Source organism: Platalea leucorodia (assembly GCF_965183815.1).
Source record: "Platalea leucorodia genome assembly, chromosome: 23".
NCBI lineage: Eukaryota > Metazoa > Chordata > Aves > Pelecaniformes > Threskiornithidae > Platalea > Platalea leucorodia.
The window spans coordinates 3,700,859-3,719,416 of record NC_138845.1 but is presented as its reverse complement, the minus strand read 5'-3'; the positions used below and the strand labels follow the sequence as shown (position 1 = coordinate 3,719,416).

General features: G+C 71.9%; 1 protein-coding gene across 1 annotated transcript; it reads right to left on the bottom strand.

Annotated features, from left to right (window-relative positions):
• Positions 1 to 877: 877 nt before the first annotated feature.
• AGAP2 (ArfGAP with GTPase domain, ankyrin repeat and PH domain 2) lies at positions 878 to 15,751 on the bottom strand. Its single transcript, XM_082332364.1, has 18 exons — positions 15,513 to 15,751; positions 9,144 to 9,202; positions 8,976 to 9,063; positions 8,490 to 8,575; positions 8,273 to 8,414; positions 8,050 to 8,184; positions 7,070 to 7,191; positions 6,820 to 6,972; positions 6,171 to 6,257; positions 5,978 to 6,082; positions 5,737 to 5,899; positions 5,536 to 5,655; positions 4,716 to 4,862; positions 3,886 to 4,037; positions 3,719 to 3,809; positions 2,641 to 2,863; positions 2,293 to 2,548; positions 878 to 1,578 (listed from the first exon to the last, which is right to left on the bottom strand). Exons 1-18 carry the CDS (start codon positions 15,670 to 15,672, stop codon positions 1,372 to 1,374), a joined length of 2,496 nt encoding a protein of 831 aa, XP_082188490.1. The 5' UTR covers positions 15,673 to 15,751; the 3' UTR covers positions 878 to 1,371.
• Positions 15,752 to 18,558: the final 2,807 nt, after the last annotated feature.

The following is an 18,558-nucleotide window of genomic DNA, read 5'->3' as shown; positions in this document are numbered from 1 at the left end:
CAGCTCCACGGGTGTAACTCCACGGCGTGGCTCAGTGGCTCAGTGGCACCACACCATGGCCCAGCTCCACCGGCATGGCCCTGTGGCTCTCCGGCACGGCACAACGTCACCAGCGTGGCCCCGTGGCACAGCACCGCACCGTGCCACAGCCCCACGGCACAACCCACCCAGCTGTGCCACGGGCCCGTGGCCAGACTCCTGACCTTCTCCGCTACCCAACCGCCCCCGCGTGCCCCCGCCACCCCGTGCCACGACGCCAGGAAGGAGCAGCCACGGTCACAGCGCCAAGTCCGACATTGTTACGTACTTACAGTTACAACCCAAGAGATGAAAATGCTGTACACGGCCCGGACCCCCCCGGCACGGCCCGGCCCCCCCCCCGGCACCCCCCGGCCCTCCAACCTGGGGACCCTGGCTCAGCCCCACCGGCGCTGCCGGGGCGCGTGGCGCGTCGGGGGGCGTCACAGCAGGGGGGTGCCCCTACATTCATGGGGGGTCCCGGGGCGGGGGACGGGGTGGGCCCCCCCCAGGGCCCACGGCCAGCGGGAGAGGTGGCGGGGGTCCCGCCGGCGGTTCCCCCCCCGCCGGGCACCGTGGCACCGTGGCGGGGGGCTGGCTCTATCCTAATGCTAAACGAAGCAATAAATTAAAGAGGTTCCCAAGGGGATGCCAAGAAAAAGAGGGGAGGGATGGGGGGGGGGGGGGTGTCAGGCCACGGTGGGGGGAGGGGGTGTACAAAAGGTTGTTGTAGAAAAGGAGGGGTGGGGTGGGGTCTGCTCTGCTCCTGCCACGGAGCCGGGGGGCTGTGCCAGGGGACAGGGTGGCACGGCGGGGGGCATGAGGAGGGCGGCATGGCTGGGGGTGACGTGGGGGCGGCATGGCCGGGGGGGCATGGGGAGGGTGGCACGGTGGGGTGCTGTGAGCAGGGTGCCACAGAGAGGGGTGGTGACCCGTGCCAAGGAAGGGGTGGCACAGGCAGGGGTGGCACGAGTGGGGTGACACAGGAAGGGGTGTCACCGGCCACGGCACCAGGCTGGGAGCCCCAGTGTCCCGACCCCAGCAGGGCTGTGCCGAGACGCGGTGCCCACCCCTTGCTGGGCATGATGCATGGGGAGGGGGCCGTGGCAGCACCGGGAGGGGGACCCAGGGGTCCAGGTGGTGGTGCCACCACCGCGAGCCCCAGCAGGTGGGGGGGGACCTGGCACGGGCAGGGGGACAGGACCAGAAGAGACCCCAGCGGGAGCTGAATAATAAATAGAGCATCAAAAATACAAACCGTGGGGCGGCGACGGGTGACGCCGGGGCCGAGCCGGGGCCCACGGGCACCCGCAGTCCGGGGGGATGCCGAGCGGGCACCGGGCCCCTTGCCGGCTATACCAGGGCGGTCCGGGGCTCGCAGGGACCCATGCTGGCGCAGCTGCTCTTGCGGCGCAACCCGGGGGTGGCTGGGCCACCGGGGCCCTCGCCGGGGCAGCCGTGCTGCAGCAGGATGTCGGCGCACTCCTGGCTGCCGGCGCGGCGGGCGTAGAAGAGCGCCGTGTGGCCCTGCCCGTCCCGCGCCCGAACGTCCGCGCCGTACTGCAGGCACAGCCGACGTGTCAGCCGCCCTGCACTGCCGGCTCTGGCCCTCGTGGCTGTTACATGGTCTCCGCGGCCATGCCACATCCCCGGTAGCCATGCCGCGTCCCCCATGGACGTGCCTTATCCCCTGTGGTCATGCCACATTCCCCTGTGGCCATCCCATATCTCGCTTGGCAGTGTGTGATTCCCCCATGGCCATCCCATGATTCTCCTGGCTATGCCATATCCCCTCATAGCCACGTCATGGTCCCCACGGCCATGCCACGGCCACCATAGCCACCCCATGGTCCCCATGGCCACGTCATCTCCTCCCATATCCACGTCACGGTCCCCATGACAGTGCCGTCTCCCCCATAGCCGTGCCACAGTCCCCATGTCCACACCATGTCCCCCATAACCACGTCATGGTCCTTATGACCACGCCATGCCCCCCATAGCCATGCCACAGTCCCCAAGACCACGCTATCTCCCCCCTGGCCATGCCATGGTCCCCATGACCACGCCATGTCCCCCCTGGCCATGCCACAGTCCCCAAGACCATGCCACATCCCCCATAGCCATGTCGTAGTCCCCATGACCACGGTCTCTCCCCCCCCAGCCACGCCATGCTTCCCATGGCCATTCCATGTGCCCCATGGCCACCCCATGCCCCCCACCCCATGCCATGGCCACCTCCACCCCGTCCCCCCTTTGCCCCCTGCCCAAACGTACCCACACCAGCAGCTGGGTGATGACCACGAGGGCCATGTCGCAGGCCACGTGCAGCGCCGTGCGCCGGTCCTTGTCGCCGGTGCTGACGTTGAGCTGCTCCTTCTTGCTGTGGGCCAGGAGCAGCAGCACCATCTCCAGGTCCTTCTCCTGCACCGCGTGGAAGAGCTGCTCCCCCAGCGGCGCCTCGGCCGCCGGCAGCGGCGCCAGGAAGAGCCGCTGCTCGTACTTGGCCCGGATCCACGACTCCCGCTCCTCCCTGGGGAGAACGGGTGGCGTCAGGGACGGCATGGCATCAGGGAGGTGGCAGAGCGGTGACGCGGGGGGGGGGGGACATGACGACACACCCACCGGGACGACTCGTGGGTGGGTTTACAGCGGCCCTGCGGGTTCTTCTCCCAGATGCTGTTGGCGGTGGCGTTGCCGATGGACGTCAGCACCAGCGTGAGCTCCCGGGGCCAATCGTCCAGGTCGAGGGAGCGCACGCGGGACAGGTGGGTGCCCAGGTTGCGGTGGATCCCCGAGCACTCGATGCAGATCAAGGCCCCCAGGTTCAGGCTGGCCCAGGTGGGGTCTGGGGAGGGGGGGATGCACAGCGACCGTCGGCACCACGCCGGGGGCATCGGGTGGCTCGTGGCACTGTCTGGCCCACGGCAGCGTGTGGCCATTGCATGGTGCGCGGCACCCCTTGGCTTGCGGCACCCCATGGCGCGTGGCGCTGTGTGACCCGTGGCACCACGCAATCCATGGCACAGTGTGGCCCGTGGCATCGTGTGGCCTATGGCATCATGTGGCACGTGGTGCTTCCTAGTCCAGGGCATTGGGTGGCCCATGGCATGACGTGGCCCATGGCATTAGATGGCCCATGGTGTCATGTGGCATATGCTGCTTCCTTGCCCAGGTTATTGGGTGGCCCGTGGCATCACATCACCCCGTAGCACCACCTGGCTAGTGGCACACCTTGATGCGTGGCACCGCATGGCTGATGGCACTGTGTGACTGATGGCACCACATGGCCGATGGCACCATGTGACCGATGGCACCGTGTGACCGATGGCACCACATGGCCCGTGGCACCACGTGACCAATGGCACCCCATGGCCAATGGCCCTCCATGGCCCATGGCACCAAGTAACCAATGGCCCTACATGATCCATGGCACTGTGTGACCAATGGCCCCCCATGGCCTCGTGTGGCCCATGGCAGCATGCAACTGATGGCCCCACGTGGCCAGTAGTCCCACATGGCCCATGGCACCATGCAACCGATGGCCCCACGTGGCCAGTAGCCCCACATGGTCCATGGCACTGTGTGACCAATGGTCCCCCAGGGCCCGTGGCCCCACATGGCTCGTGGCACCATGCAACCGATGACCCCACATGGCCCCACGTCACCAACAGCCCCCCCAGCTGCCCCCCAGGAGACTCACTGGGCGCCCCACAGTCCACGCAGAGCGAGTTGCCCCGGGCGTTGCGGATGGCCTGGATGGCCACGGCTTCGCTCTGGCTGTCCATGCGAGCCTGGGGGAGACAGGGAGGGGTGAGCGGGGCGGGGGGTGGTGGCATCGTGGCCCCCTGGCCACCCGCGGGGTCCTACCTTGTTCTTGCTGCTCTCGCAGCACTGCAGGCTGGCCAGGATCTGGCTCTCGATGGCCTGCACCCAGGCGTCGCGCTCCTCGAAGCTGCTCGCCTCGAAGTGCCACGTCTGGCCCGTGCTGGACACGATGATGAACTCGAAGTTCTCCTCCTCTGTGGGACCAGAGACCCCCCGGCGGGTGGTGGGACGGGGGCTGGGCGGTGCGGCGGGGGGGTCCCACGCTCGGGGGGTGCTGGGCTGCCCCAGCGTCCACCCCGGCCCCTCCACATCCCCCCCCCGCACCCAAAGGGGCGCCCACCCCGGTGGTCCCCACCACCCCCCCCGCTCCCGGGGCCCCCCCGTCTCTGCCCAGCAGGAGATGCGGTGGCGGCAGGCGAGGATGGGACACAGCCACATGCATGAGTGGAGCAGGCCACGCGCCACGCACCACATTACCTGTTTTATAAATATTTCTTAAACTACCAAAGCTTTTTAATTTCCACATTTTGCGCTTGGCTGCGGAGGGTCCGGGGCAGCGAGAGCAGAGAGAGGAAAGGGGGAGAGAGAGTCACGAGAGGAACCCGCAAAGCCCTGGGGGGATGGGGACAGCGCCGGGGTGCAGGGGGGTGGCAGGCGGTGGCAGAGCGAGGGGGGGACGCGTGGGCAGGGCAGCAGTGGCTGAGCGTGGCAAGGGGGGGGGGGCCAGGATCAGGCCCAGATCCTCTGTTCACCGGAGCCCTGTGGCATCCTGGGGCATCGTCCCCGTGGGGTGCGGTGGCGTTGTCCCCATGGCTCCGTGGCCACCATCCATGAGTGACCGGGGCTCGGGGCACCGTCCCCACAGCTCTCACCTTCCGCCTGCCCGGCCGAGCCCTCCGTCTTGGACGGCGTCATCAGCTTCTTCCGTCGGTGCTTCTTCCTGTCGATCATGGGCGACGGCGGCGGGTCTTTGCCCGAGCTGCTGGGGCTGGAGATGGCCTCGAAGGCAGGGGGGCCGTCTGCCGAGAGACCCGCGCGCTGGGGTGCTGGGGGCCACCGAGCTCACCAGGGCCGCTGCGCTCATTAGGATGACTGGGGCCACCAGGGTCACAAGGACCACTAGCCTCACCAGGGCCATTGGAGCCACCAGGGTCACCAAGTCCACCAGCACCACTGGGTTCACCAGGACCACTGGGGCCACCAGGGTCACAAGGACCACTGGGCTCACTGGAGTCACCAGGGCCATTGAAGCCACCAGAGTGACCAAGTCCACCAGAGCCACTGGACTCACCAGGGCCACCGGGCTCACAAGGGCCACTGGGTTCACTGGGATCACTAGGACCACCAGGGCCACCAAGTCCACTGGCCTCATCAGGATCACTGGGGCCACCAGCGTCACAAGAGCCACCTGGCTCCCCAGGGTGATGAGGGTCACTGCGACCATTGGAGCCACCAAGGTCACCAAATCCACCAGGGTCACTGGGGCCACTGGGCTCACCAGGGCCACCAGGCTCATTGTGGCCTCCAGGATCACCAGGGCCACCAAGGGCCACCGGGTCCCCAGGCTCACCAGGGGTCCCCAGGCTCACCAGGGGCCACTGGGCTCAGTGGGGCCACCGCAGGCAAGGCCCCTGGCTCTGTCCCGGGAAGGTGGCCGGGTCCATGAGCGTGAGAGGGGACGGGGACACTCACCAGAGCCGGACAGCTTGGCGCTGGAGGCGGAGGCGCAGCGCTGCAGGGACCTCTCAGCCTTGCCCGCGCCCTTCATCCCTGGCTCCGGGGGGAGGCTAAGCCCCACGGGAGAGGCGCCGGCTGTGGGTGGGGAAGGACCGGTGACACTGGGGTCCCCCCAGACCCCCACCCCACTGCCACCACCACCGCCCCGGTACTCACCACCACCCTCGGGCGCCGTCCCCCCGCCCACGTCCTTCACCAGCCCGTTGATGCTGGCGGAGGGGCCGCAGGCAGAGATGGCGCGGGGCGGGCGCTTGCCAGGGACCTTGACGGTGGTACGGAGAAGGTCCATCTCCTTCCCGTGGGTGCTGTGGATGTAGTCCTGCCACGGGGACAGGCGGGGGCTGAGACCGGGGCTCCCCCCCGCCGTGGGGACAGGGGTGGGGACGGGGACACTCACATTGATGCTGGGGTGGTAGAAGAGGAGCCCGTTGCTGGACAAGGTCACGTACTTCTTCTTCCACTCCTTGTTGAGGGAGTTGCCGCTGCGCTTCAGCAGGAAGCTCTGGAGACGAAGGGACGGTGAGGGGGACCGGGAGGGGACGGTTGGGGACTTCGCCGTGTCCCACCAGTGCCACCACTGCCCCACCGACCTGCTTGATGGGGATGGCGCGGCCGCTGCCCGCCACCTCGCCCCGGCTGTCCAGGCTCCGCTTCTCCGAGTCGCTGCCCCGGCGCGTCTGCGGGGACGGGGTCAGTGGGACGCGTGGCACTGCTGGGGGCACTCAGGGTGCCATGTCCCCAGCCACTGCCCCCCGGGGTGCCCATGTGTCCCCCACTGCCGGAGCCCCATGGTGGGGACACCCTGGGTGCCATGTGTCCCCCTGTGCCACCACCACCACACCAGGAGGACACTCTGGGTGCCATATGTCCCCTGCTGCCACCACCCTGCCAGGGGACACCCCAGGTACTGTGTACCCCCCGCTGCTGGGTAGACAGCCCAGGTGCCACATGGTCCCCACTGCCACCACTGTGCCCCAGGATCACCCCGGGTGCTACATGCCCCCCTGTGCCACCACCACCATGCCAGGGGGACACCCCAGGTGCCACGTGCCTCCCTGTGCTGCCACCACCACCCTTCCAGGGGGACACCCTGAGTGCCACATGTCCCACGCTGCCACCGCCCTTCCAGGGGGACACCCGAGGTGCCACATGCCCCCCTATACCACCACCACCCTGCCAGGGGGACACCCAGGGGCCACGCATCCCCCGCTGCCACCGCGGGGGTCCCGGCACACTCACGGCGAAGAGGCTGGTGCGGCGCTTGGCCCCGCGGTGCAGGGAGCTGGGGGTGCCCAGCGGGGCTGGGGTCTCGCTCCGCAGCTCCCGGTGGCTGACGTTGGGGGTGGAGGGCAGCGAGGACGAGTAGTCGCTGGTGTGGCCACCGTTGCTGGCCTGGATGGGACACGGGGTCAGCCCCGGCGTCCCGTGGCTGGAGGGACGGGCAAGGGCAGGGCAGCAGCCGGCCGGGGCGGGGCGAGCCGGGGGGTACCTGGCCGGGGTGGATGCCCCCGACGGGGGTGGACGCGGCCGAGTGGCTGGGGGTGCTGGGCAGAGACTTGCAGGACGCCATGAGCTGCTGCTGCTTCTTCAGCGCCACCACCTTCTGGGCGACTGCGCCGAGAGCCTCGCGTCAGGCGGGCCACGCTGCCGAGACCCCAAACCCGCCCGGCCACGGTCCCCGGCCCACCTGGACATGGCTCCCGGCCCACCCCGGCCACAGTCTCCATCCCATATGGCCACTGTCCCCATCCACCCAGCCATGGTCCCCATCCCACGTCAGCCACCGGCCACGGACCCATCCTACCCCAGCCATGGTCCCCATCCCACCTCAGCCACCAGCCACGGACCCATCCTACCCCAGCCACAGTCCCCATCGCACCCCAGGCATTGGCCATGGTCCCCAGCCCACCCAGCCATGACTCCTGTGCCACCCTGGCCACTGGCCACAGTGCCAACCTACCTGGTCACCAACTCCCAGCCACCCCAGACACTGGCCACAGTTCCCATTCCACCCTGACCACTGACCATGGTCCCCATCCCACAAGGCCATGGTCCCCATGCCATCCTGGCCACGGTGCCCATCCCACTTGGCCATGTGAACTGTGCCACCCTGGCCACAACCCCCATCCCACGCAACCACGATCGCCATCCCACGCTGGCCACGGTCCCTGTCCTACCTGGACACCAGCCCCCAGCCACCCCAGACACTGGTCACAGTCCCCATCCCACCCTGGCCACTGGCCACGGTCCCCATCCCACCCTGGCCATGGGTCCTGTGCCACCCTGGCCACAACCCCCATCCCACCCAACCACGATCGCCATCCCATGCTGGCCACGGTCCCTGTCCTACCTGGTCACCAGCCCCCACCCCACCGCTATGACCAGCCACAGCCCCCTCCCCACCGCCAGCACACACCCCCCCGGCGACGCCGGAGCTGCCGGCGGAGCTGAGCGCTGCAGGACACCCACCCTCAGTGAAGACCCGGTCGACGTTGAGGCCGTACGTGGCACAGGTCTCGTAGTAGAGGCACCTCTTCATGTCCCCGCAGAGCGCCTGGGCCCGGGCGTCCTCGATCACCCGGGGGTTGGAGGAGCTGATCTTGTCTGGGGGGAGCAGGGGAGTGAGGCGGGGGTCGTCCCCTCCCCGTCCCCGACCCGTCCCCGTGGGGCTGGTCCCACGTCCCCAGCTCACCCTGGGTGCCCACCAGCGCCAGGGCCACCTCGCTGGCGCCCCGGTAGCCGCTGAGCAGCGCGTGCAGCTGCGTCACCTCCTCAAAGCTGCTCTCGTTCTCCAGGCTGAAGACGAAGATGACGGCGTCTGCCCAGCTGGCAAACTGGGGGGGACGCGGACGGGGGTCAGGGCTCAGCACTGGCCGGCACGGCCCCCCCGGCCCCCAGCCCCCACGTACCTTGGCATCCGGGGCGCCTCCTTCCTCCCGGATGAGCAGGAGGTGGCTCTGGCCATCGACCATCACCTCGCGCTTGAACTGGCCACCTGGAGCCAGGGGGAGGAGAGGGGGAGCCCTGGGGCTCCACCGGGCCCCATGGCCTTGCCCACCCCATGGCCACGGCCAGCACCAGGACCTTACCTCTACCCATGGCCTTGCCCATCCCCGTGGCCTTACCCAGCACCATGGCCTTGTCCACCCCACAGCTGCGCTCAGTACCACGGCCTTGTCTGTCCCCATGGCCATGCCCAGCGCTGTGGCCATGTCCTGCACCATGACCGTGTCCATCCCATGGCCATGCCCAACCCTACGGCCTTGTCCATCCTCATGACCTTCTCCATCCCCATGGCCATACCCAGCGCCGTGGCCATGCCCGCCACCATAGCCGTGGCCATTCCCATGGCCGTTCCCAACCCCATGGCCATGTCCATCCCCGTGGCCACTCACTCTCGGTGGGCTCCAGGCCCACGTAGGAGCCAGTGAGGAAGCGGTGGACGAGCGCTGACTTCCCACTCTTGCTGCTGCCCAGGACGCCCTGGGGAGAGGGCAGAGGGGGCGTCAGGGAAGCCGAGGACGGGAGGACACGGGGCAGGGACACGAGGCCACGGTACCCACCAGGCGGATCTCGGGGATGGAGCGGCTCAGGGTCCATTCCTGGCTGTTCACCAAGGCCTCTGCGGGGAGGAGAGGGGTGAGATGGTGCCCAGGAACCCCCCGCACCCCACGGCACCCCAGCCCGGGTGGGGGCACGGCCGCCCCCAGTCCTGCGGCAGCGCCGCCGGCAGCATCCTGCGTGGGCGGCCACGAGTCGTCACCAAGCAACGGCACCGCACCGAGCCCGGCGGGGGCGGCGGGAGGGACACAGAGACACGACATGGCGGGGACGGGGACATGGCTGTGGCCACGAGGACATGGTGGACATAAGGATGTGGCGGGCACGAGGGTGCAGCGTGGCAGGAGGACGTGGCACGGCAGGGGGACACGATGGGCACCAGGACACGGCGTGGCACGAGGACGTGATGTGGCACACGATGGGCATGAGGACGTGACGGATGTGGCGCACGACAACATGGCAGGCAGGAGGACACAGCGCGGCACGAGGAGGCGGCGTGGCACGAGGATGCGATGGGCACCAGGACGCAACGTGGCACGAGGACGCGGCGCAGCCCACGATGGGCACGAGGATGCGACGGACGTGGTGCACAACAACATGGCAGGCACCAGCGCGTTTGGGGCACGAGGACGTGGCGGGGCACAAGTACACGGCGTGGCGTGGCACGAGGACGTTGCCTGCGCCCCCCACACCCGCTGCCCGGCACCCCCAGCCCCCCTCGGGCAGCGTGGCACCTCACCTCCCGCACCACGAGAAGGGGAAACTGAGGCAGGGCAGAGGCAGGGTGCCCCCGCCATCCCGTGCCTCAGTTTCCCCCACGCCGTACGCAGGGCTGCCCCCCTGCCAGGTGCGTGGCAGGCGAGGGGTTAACGCCGCTGCCTGTCACCCCGCACAGCGTCACCGAGCTGCCACCCCCGGGTGTCCCCGCTGCCACCCCCGGGTCCCCGTCAGGCTCTGCCCACGCACCCCACGGCACCGGGGGGGTCCGGGATGGGAGCGGGGCGGCCGGAGGGACGGACACAGGGCGGCTATGGGGCGGCCGGCCGGAGGGATGTGGGGCAAGTGGGACAGAAGGACGGGTGAACGTGTGACGCACGGACGGCGACGGGGATGGAGGAGCGGACAGACGGACGGACGGCGGAATGGAGACGGGTGAGGGGTCGGCCCCTGAGCCTAATGGAGCCAACCCCGGTGGGGAAACTGAGGCACGGGCGCCCCTGCCACGGCCGGCACCTGCGCACCCCCACGTCGGCTGCCCCACGGGACCCCGGGCACAGGCCGGGACCCCCGGTCCCCCCGCGCGGGGGGCTGGCCCCGCCTGGTGCGTCACAAGTCCTCAACCCCCCCCACGCCCCCCAGCGCCCCCCGACCACCCCCAGCCGTGGGGTGCGGACGGGTCCTTCTGCCCCACGCGGGCCACAGCCCCCCACGGCCACGGCCGGCAAGCGGACCCGGGCGTTCGGGAGCACCCCTTCCCCACCCCCTGCCCCCACACAGGCAGCCACGGGGAAACTGAGGCACGGCACAACCCCCCCCACCACGGCACAACACCCCGCCACGGCACAACGACACCCCACGGCACAACGACACCCCACGGCACAGCCGGCGCGTGGTCACGGGCAGCTGGTGGTACCCCCCCCCCCAATCCCGCCTGCATCCAGGTCGCCCAGGGATGCGGGGGAAACTGAGGCATGGCGCGGCGGACGCCGGTACTCACTGGGGGAGGCGCCCCTGCCCAGGTCGGTGCTGAGCAGGGCCCAGGGGGGCGCGGGGTGGGTGGGGGTGGCCGCCGGGCTCTTGGCGAAGATCCCGCTGATGAACTTGAGCATCTTGCGGTCGCGGGTGGACGCTCGGCCGCCCTCGCGCCCCCGTTTCAACCCCGTTTCGCTGCCGGGGGGAACGGGCGCCGGCGCCAAACCCCCCGGTCCCGGGTGCAAATCGCTGTTATCCAGGGTCTTGCTTTTGCCTTTGCGGGGCGAGAGCCGAGCCCGCGGCGGCGGGCGAGGGCCCCCCTCGGCGCCCGCTTTGCCCCCGGCTTTGGGGCGCCCCTTGCCCTCGCCTTCGGGCCAGGAGAGGCGGCTGCCGGCCGTTTTGTGGGGGCCTTTGCCCGTCTTGGCCTCGGAGGCCACCTTGGCACCGCTGGTGGTCACCGTCTTGAAGGGTTTGGTGCCGGCCAGGCGTAAGCGGCGGGCGCCGGCGGCCGGGTGCGGGGAGGAGGCGCCGGGGGCCGGGTGGGCCGGGGGTTTGCCCCCCTCGGCGGCGCCCTCGGGGTAGCCCCAGCTGGCTTGGCCCAGCAGCGGGCGCCGGGCGGGCGCCGAGGGGTGCGGGGGCTCCTGGGGGACCCGACCCCGCTCCCCCGGCGCCTCCAAGGTGCCCTTGGCCCCCCGGGCGAGGGCGTCGGGTTTGGGGGGCACGGCGGGGGGCAGCAAGGCCGGGTCGGGTTTGGGGGGCACGGCCGGGGGCGGGGGCAGCAGCGCCGGGTCGGGTTTGGGGGGCACGGCCGGGGGTGGGGGCAGCAAGGCCGGGTCGGGTTTGGGGGGCACGGCGGGGGGCAACAAGGCCGGGTCGGGTTTGGGGGGCACGGCGGGCGGGCCGGCGGCGGGCGTCGAGGCGGGCGAACGGGGGCGGTTGGCGCCATGCCCGCCGCGGGTTTCGCCGAGCCGTGGGGCGACCGAACCATCGCCCGTTGACGCCGGGCCGGGACTGGGGGTCCGGGGGCTACCGGGGGTCAAGGGGGCATCGGCGGGGCCGAAGCCGGCGGTACTTATCCAGAGAGCGTCCTGGCGTTGGAAAAGCCGCTCGGGCCTCTTGGTTTTGCCGCCACCGCCGCCGCCGCCGCCGCCGCCGCCGCCGGGGTCTTCGGCGCGGGCAGCATCCGTCGCCTGCCCGGGGTGGGGGGCTCCATCGCCGCCCCCCGCCGCTTGCTCCGCTTCCCCGGGAGCTGCCACCGACTCGAGCTTGACCAGGGTGAGGGAGATGAGGTAGGTGGTCCGGCGCTGGAGGCCGGTGGTCCTGCTCATGGGTGCGGGCAGGGCAACCCCCCCCCCCCCCGCCGCCGCCCCCGCAGCCGGGCAGAGCCCCCCCCTCTCCCGGTTCCCCCCCCCCCGGTTTCTCCCCTCCCCGGCTCCGCCGCCGCCGGTGCCCGAGGATGCTCGGCGCCGTCCCCACCCCCGGCCCTGCCTCCCCGAAGCCTTCGCCGCTCGCCCGCCCCCGGAGGGGTTGGCACCGCCGCCGCCCCCCCCTCCCCAAATCCACCCCCCCCCCAACGGGATCGGGCCCCTCCCCCCGCCCCGTCACCCCCCCCCCGCCCCGCCCCCCGCCCCGGGCTGGCGACCGGGGGGCATCGGGGGGGGGTGGGGAGGGGGGGATGGATCGGGGGGGTGGGGGCGGTTATGGGGAGGGGGGGTTGTGGGGGGTTATGGGGCTGGGGGGGTGGGGGCGGTTATGGGGGGGGGTTATGGGGCTGGGGGGCTGGGGGGGGTCAGGGAGGGGGGGTGATGGGGGTTATGGGGCGGGGGGGGGTTATGGGGGGTGATGGGGGAGGGGGTGATGGGGGGAGGGGGTGATGGGGCGCGGGGCGATGGGGTCACGGGGCGGGGGGGGCCATGGCCGGGACCCCCCGGGCCCGGGGCTCACGGCAGCGCCCCGACGCCCTCGTCCTCAGCGGGGGGGGCCCGGGAGGGGGGGGGCCGGGGGCCGGGGGGGCCGGGGGGGGGCCGGGGCCGCCGCTCTCCGCCATCCGCCGCTGCCGGGGCCGGGCCGGGGCGGGGGCGGGGGCGGCCCCACCGCTCCCGGGCAGGCGCGAGCGCTCCCGGGCGCCCCCCCCCCGACCCCCCCGGCCCCCCGCCCCCTCCCCATCCCCGCGTCCCTCCGTCCCTCCATCTCTCCCTCCTCCCCTCCATCTCCATCTCCCCCCCCCGCACCCTGCACCCCCCCAGTCCCCTCCCCCCCCCCTTGGGCAGCAGTTGGGGGGGGACCCTGGGGGACCACGGGGGCCATGGGGGACATTGGGGGGCCATGGGAGGCTCTGGGGGGCCAGGGGGGGCCTGTAGGGGCCCATGGAGGGGTGTGGGGGCCATGGGGGGCCCGTGGGGACCTTGGGGGGCCCTTGGGGGGCTGTGGGGGGCCCTTGGGGGCCCGTGGGGGCCGTGGGGCCGTGGGGCCGTGGCACGGGGCAGGCCTCGCCCGCCTGTTTTCCATCATTTTTAGCAGCGGCGCAGAAATCCTCCGCATCCCGTTGCCACGGCAACGGCGGGGCTGGCGATGGCAGGGGACACACACCCCCCCCCCCCCAACCGGTGGCAGCCGCGGGTGACAGCCGCTGTCACCGCCACGCTCGGCCACCGCCACGGCCTGCGTCCCTGTGTCCGTCCGTCCCCCCGCCGTCAGCAGCGTGACCCCCGCCACGCACACTGCCACGCCGGCGTGGCCCCGTGAGACGGGGCCTGGGGACGGGCGCAGGGCCCTGCGGTGGGCGCGGGACCCCAGGGACGGGGACGGGGACAGGGCTCGGGGACGGGGACGGGGCTCAGGGATGGACACGGGGCCAAGGGACAGACGTGGCGCTCGGGGACGGACGCAGCATTTGGGGACGGACACGGGGCATGGGGACGGACACGGGGCTTGGGGACAGACGTGGCGCTCGGGGACGGACGCAGCATTTGGGGACGGACGCAGAGCCTCGGGGACAGACACGGCCCTTGGGGACAGACATGGCCCCTGGGGACACGGCGGCTGCTCAGGACCCCCCACCCCTCCGTGCCCACCCGAGGGTGCTGGGCCGTGGGTGCTGGCACCCAGCGGGCCGGGACAGAGAGGGGGGACCCAGCCCCGTGCCCCCCGTGGGCCAGAGGCGCCGGGGCCGAGGGGCCACGGGTGGCCCGTGGGGCTGGGGGCCGCGTGTCCCCCGGCCCGCGTGGGGTCCCCGGGGAGCTGGCACCTCCCCGGTGCTCGTGACGGAGCCGGGCGCGTCGTCCCAGCAACGCGCCCACGGCGAGCGCGGGGACGGGGGGGCACCCCCGAGCCCCCCCCGGGTCCCTCCCCGTCACCCCAGCCCCGTCACGCTGCCGGGCCCTGTCCCCATGCTGGCCTGGGGGGGGGGGGGCTGGCCCCTCTCAGCCCCCCCCGGTTCCAGTGCTGCCCCCCCCCCTCCACTGCCAGTACATCCCAGTCCCTCCCAGCAGCCCCCCATTGCTCGGGGGGGGCCGTTGTGGCACCACGTCCCACGCTACGGGGGGGGGAGACACACGGGGTCACGGGACAGCCGTGTCCCCAGCCCCTGTCCCCAGGCCCTGGTGGCCCCCCCCGGAGTTGGGGGGGTGGGGGGTGGGGCACAGGAGGAAGCGGGAGGGGCAGCACCCCCCGGGTGGGAGCTGGGTGCTGGGGGGCACCGGGGGGGTGGGGGGTGCCCTATGCCCCCCCCCCCCCCCGGTGCTGGCAGTGGGTACCACTTTGCGGGCGCTTAGCAACAAGGCATCCCCCTGCTTCCCGTCGCCACGGCAACCGCGCTGGGGAGATGCCAGCGCACAAAGGGGGGGGCACAGGGATGCGGGGGTTCGGTAGCAGGAGCGGGGGGTGCACCGGCACCCACGACCCCCGGTGACGCCAGCCCACCGGGCACCCACCGGCGGGGACTGGGGGGTGGGAAAGCCCCTCCCCTCCCCCCCCAAAACTCCATGGGGCCCCCCAAAAGTGCCCTCCCCCCCTCTCCGGCAGGAGGGCCCCCCCTCGGCGACCGCCGGAGGTGAGGAAACGGCCCACGTCACCGACCGCAGCACCGGGGCTGTTGCACCGGAAACCGCCCCGACGGCACAACCGCGGCAAAGGGGGGGCCAGCGCCCCCCAACCCCCCCCGGCGGCTCCCTGCGCCCCCCCTGTGGCCCCAGATGGGTCCCCGTGGTGGGGATGGTGCTGCTGGGCCCAACCGGGCCCCCGGCACGGCACTGGGCAGGATCGGGCCTCGGCTGCGCCGGGGGGGCCGGGTGCCGGTGCCCCACGGTTTGGGGGTGGCCCCGCTGGACGTGGGGGGCCCCAGGGACCCCCCGAGCCGGGATGGGCACCCCTGGGGCAGCCGCGGGCACCACTGCTGGGGGCACAGCGCCGGTCAGGGAGGACCGACGTCATCTCCTGTCTGTCTGTCCATCCATCCGCCTGTCCGTCCATCCACCCCTCCATCCATCAGCCAGCCACCTGTCCATCTGTCCATCCATCCGCCCATCCATCCTCCCATCCATCCGCGTCTCCATCCATCCATCCACCTCTCCGTCCATCCCTCCACTTGTCCGTCCATCCCTCCGCCCGTCCATCCCTCCGTCCGTCCATCCCTCCGTCCGTCCCTCCGTCCATCCCCCCTGCCCGCTCCCTGCCCGTACCTTGCACCACGCAGAGGGACGCGGTGAGGCTGGCCCGCAGCCGCGGATCCGGCACCGTCTCCACCAACCGAATCAACTTATTCACGTGTTTCTTGGCCCCCTCGTGCCGCTTCACCTCCGCCCGGATGGCGGCCAGCACCTGCTGCCGGGGGGGGGTCATGGCACCCTTAGGTGCTGCCAGGGTCCCGCCGGGTCCCCGGGGTCATGGCTCAGCCCGGGGCTCGGCCCCGCTTGGCGTCGTCCCCTCCTCGGTTCATCCGGCCGCACCGGGCCGCGCTTCCTGGCTGGCGTCACCTCGGTGGGGTTGGCGTCACCTCGGTGGGGTTGGCGTCACCCCGGTGGGGCTGGCACCACCGGCGCCCGCCGGCGGGCGCAGGGTTGGGCCTGGGAACCCAGGGATCACCGGGGCGGCGTGGCGGTGCCCGGCCCCGTCGACGCGTCGGGACACGCCGGAGCCCGTCGGACGGCACGGCCCGGCACGCCCGCGCCCGCCGCCTCCGGCAGCCCCGCGACGAGTGGGGACGCGGCGGGGAGACGGGCAGGGGCGGATGAGGGGGACACGTTGGGGACACGTTGGGGACACGCTGGGGACGCCGGCGGCGGGGATGGTGGCACAGGAGGGACACGCGGCTGCTGGGACCCACCGGGACGCACGCACGCAGGTGGGTGCTGGGTGGGGACATGCCAGGGCCACGCGTGTGCTGGGGACGCACCGGGGCGCTTCGACGTGTGCCCACGGGAGCCTTGTGCAGCCCCAGACACGCGGGGGACACGCGTGCCACCCCAGAGACACGCCACTGCCATGTGTGCAGTGACACAGACACTCCAGGGACACGCATGAGGCACATGGACACACTAGGGACATGCATGCAGCCACACGGACACGCTAGGGACATCTGTACAGCCACGTAGACATGCTAGGGACACACGTGCAGCCACACAGACGCACTGGGGACATGTGTGCAGCCACATGGTCATGCTAGGGACGTGTGCAGTGCCACAGACACGCTAGGGACATGCGTGCAGCCACACGGCCACAGTGGGGACATGCACGAAGGCACACGGACATGCTAGGGACATGTGACCAGCCACACAGCCACGCTGTGGTCACATATACAGTGACAAAGACATGCTAGGGACACGCATGTGGCCACAGAGACACGCTAGGGACACGCGTGCAGTGACACGGACACGCTAGGGACACGCATGCGGCCACAGAGACACGCTAGGGACACGCATGCAGTGACACGGACACGCTAGGGACACGCGTGCGGCCACAGAGACACGCTAGGGACACGCGTGCAGTGACACGGACACGCTAGGGACACGCGTGCGGCCACAGAGACACGCTAGGGACACGCGTGCAGTGACACGGACACGCTAGGGACACGCGTGCGGCCACAGAGACACGCTAGGGACACGCGTGCAGTGACACGGACACGCTAGGGACACGCGTGCGGCCACAGAGACACGCTAGGGACACGCGTGCAGTGACACGGACACGCTAGGGACACGCGGGCGGCCCCGTGCACGCACAGCCCCGCGCCCACTGGGAACACGCAGACCCCAAAGCTGCCGCGGGGAGGGGACGGGGGCACCGGGGACCCTCGGGGACGTCCCCGTCCCCAGGCCACCCCAGGGCCAGGCGCGGGGTGCAGCACCCCACCCCCCAGCCACGGCCCCCCCCCGGCTTCCCAGCACCCTGGTGGGGCTGAGCACCCACGGGGGGGTCCCAGCACCCACGGGGGACCCTGGGCACGACGGGGACGTCGGGGATGCTGCGGGCGGTGATGAGGGGAGGGCTGATGGGACACGGGGGGGGCGCAGGGGTCCTGGGGACAGGGATGGCGGCGGGGTGGGGGACGAGGACGGCCAGCGGGTCGCGATGGCGGGGACCTTGAGGGCGGCCACGGGGGAGCCGGGGCCCAGGGGAGGGTCGCAAGGGGACGGAGACCCCGGCCGGGGACCCTGCGGGTGCTGGTGGCCCCCGCGGGTGCTGGTGGCCCCCGGGGCTGCCGGGAGCCAGGTCCTGGGGCGATGGCGGCCGCCCCCCCCGGCTGCCCCCGTCCCCGCACCCCCGGGCCCGCGGCGGGGCGCAGGACACCGGCCCCTGCTCGGTGTCCCCTGGCCGCGGCAGGCGAGGGTGGCGCGTCCCCGTCCCGGGCCGTGTCCCCCACCCGTCCCACGGCCCCACATCCCCTGTCCCACCGCTCCGTCCACCCTGTCCCCCTGTGTCCCCCCGTGTCCCCCCCATGCCACCCTTGGGTGCCCACTGCACCCCCTCCATCCTCCCCATCCCTCTGCATCCCCCCGCTCCATCCCCCCTGTCCCGCCGTGTCCCCCCATGTCCCCCCGCTCCGTCCCCCCTGTCCCCTCATGTCCCCCCACGTCCCCCCAGCTCCATCCCCCCTGTCCCCTCATGTCCCCCCAAGTCCCCCCAGCTCCGTCCCCCCTGTCCCCTCATGTCCCCCCACGTCCCCCCAGCTCCATCCCCCCTGTCCCCTCATGTCCCCCCCAAGTCCCCCCAGCTCCGTCCCCCCTGTCCCCTCATGTCCCCCCAAGTCCCCCCAGCTCCGTCCCCCCTGTCCCCTCATGTCCCCCCACGTCCCCCCCAGCTCCGTCCCCCTGTCCCCTCATGTCCCCCCACGTCCCCCAGCTCCGTCCCCCCTGTCCCCATGGTGTCCCCCCATCCCCGTGGTACCATGGAAGACGTGATCACGGGACCGGCCCACCTCCATCCCCCCTGTCCCCCCACCTCCGTCCCCCCGTCCCCCTGTGTCCCCCAGCTCTGTCCCCGCTGTCCCCGTGCTGTCCCCCCACCTCCATCCCCCCTGTCCCCCTGTCCCCCCCCAGCTCTGTCCCCCCAGCTCCATCCTCCATGTCCCCACGGTGTCCCCCCAGCTCTGTCCCCCCACATCCCCCCAGCTCTGTCCCCGCTGTCCCCCTGCATCCCCCCTGTCCCCACGCCCTCCTCATCCTCGCCCCCTACCCTTGGCGAGGAAGAAGCTGGTCAGCGTGGCCGTGACGTGGGTCTGGAAGATGGCGT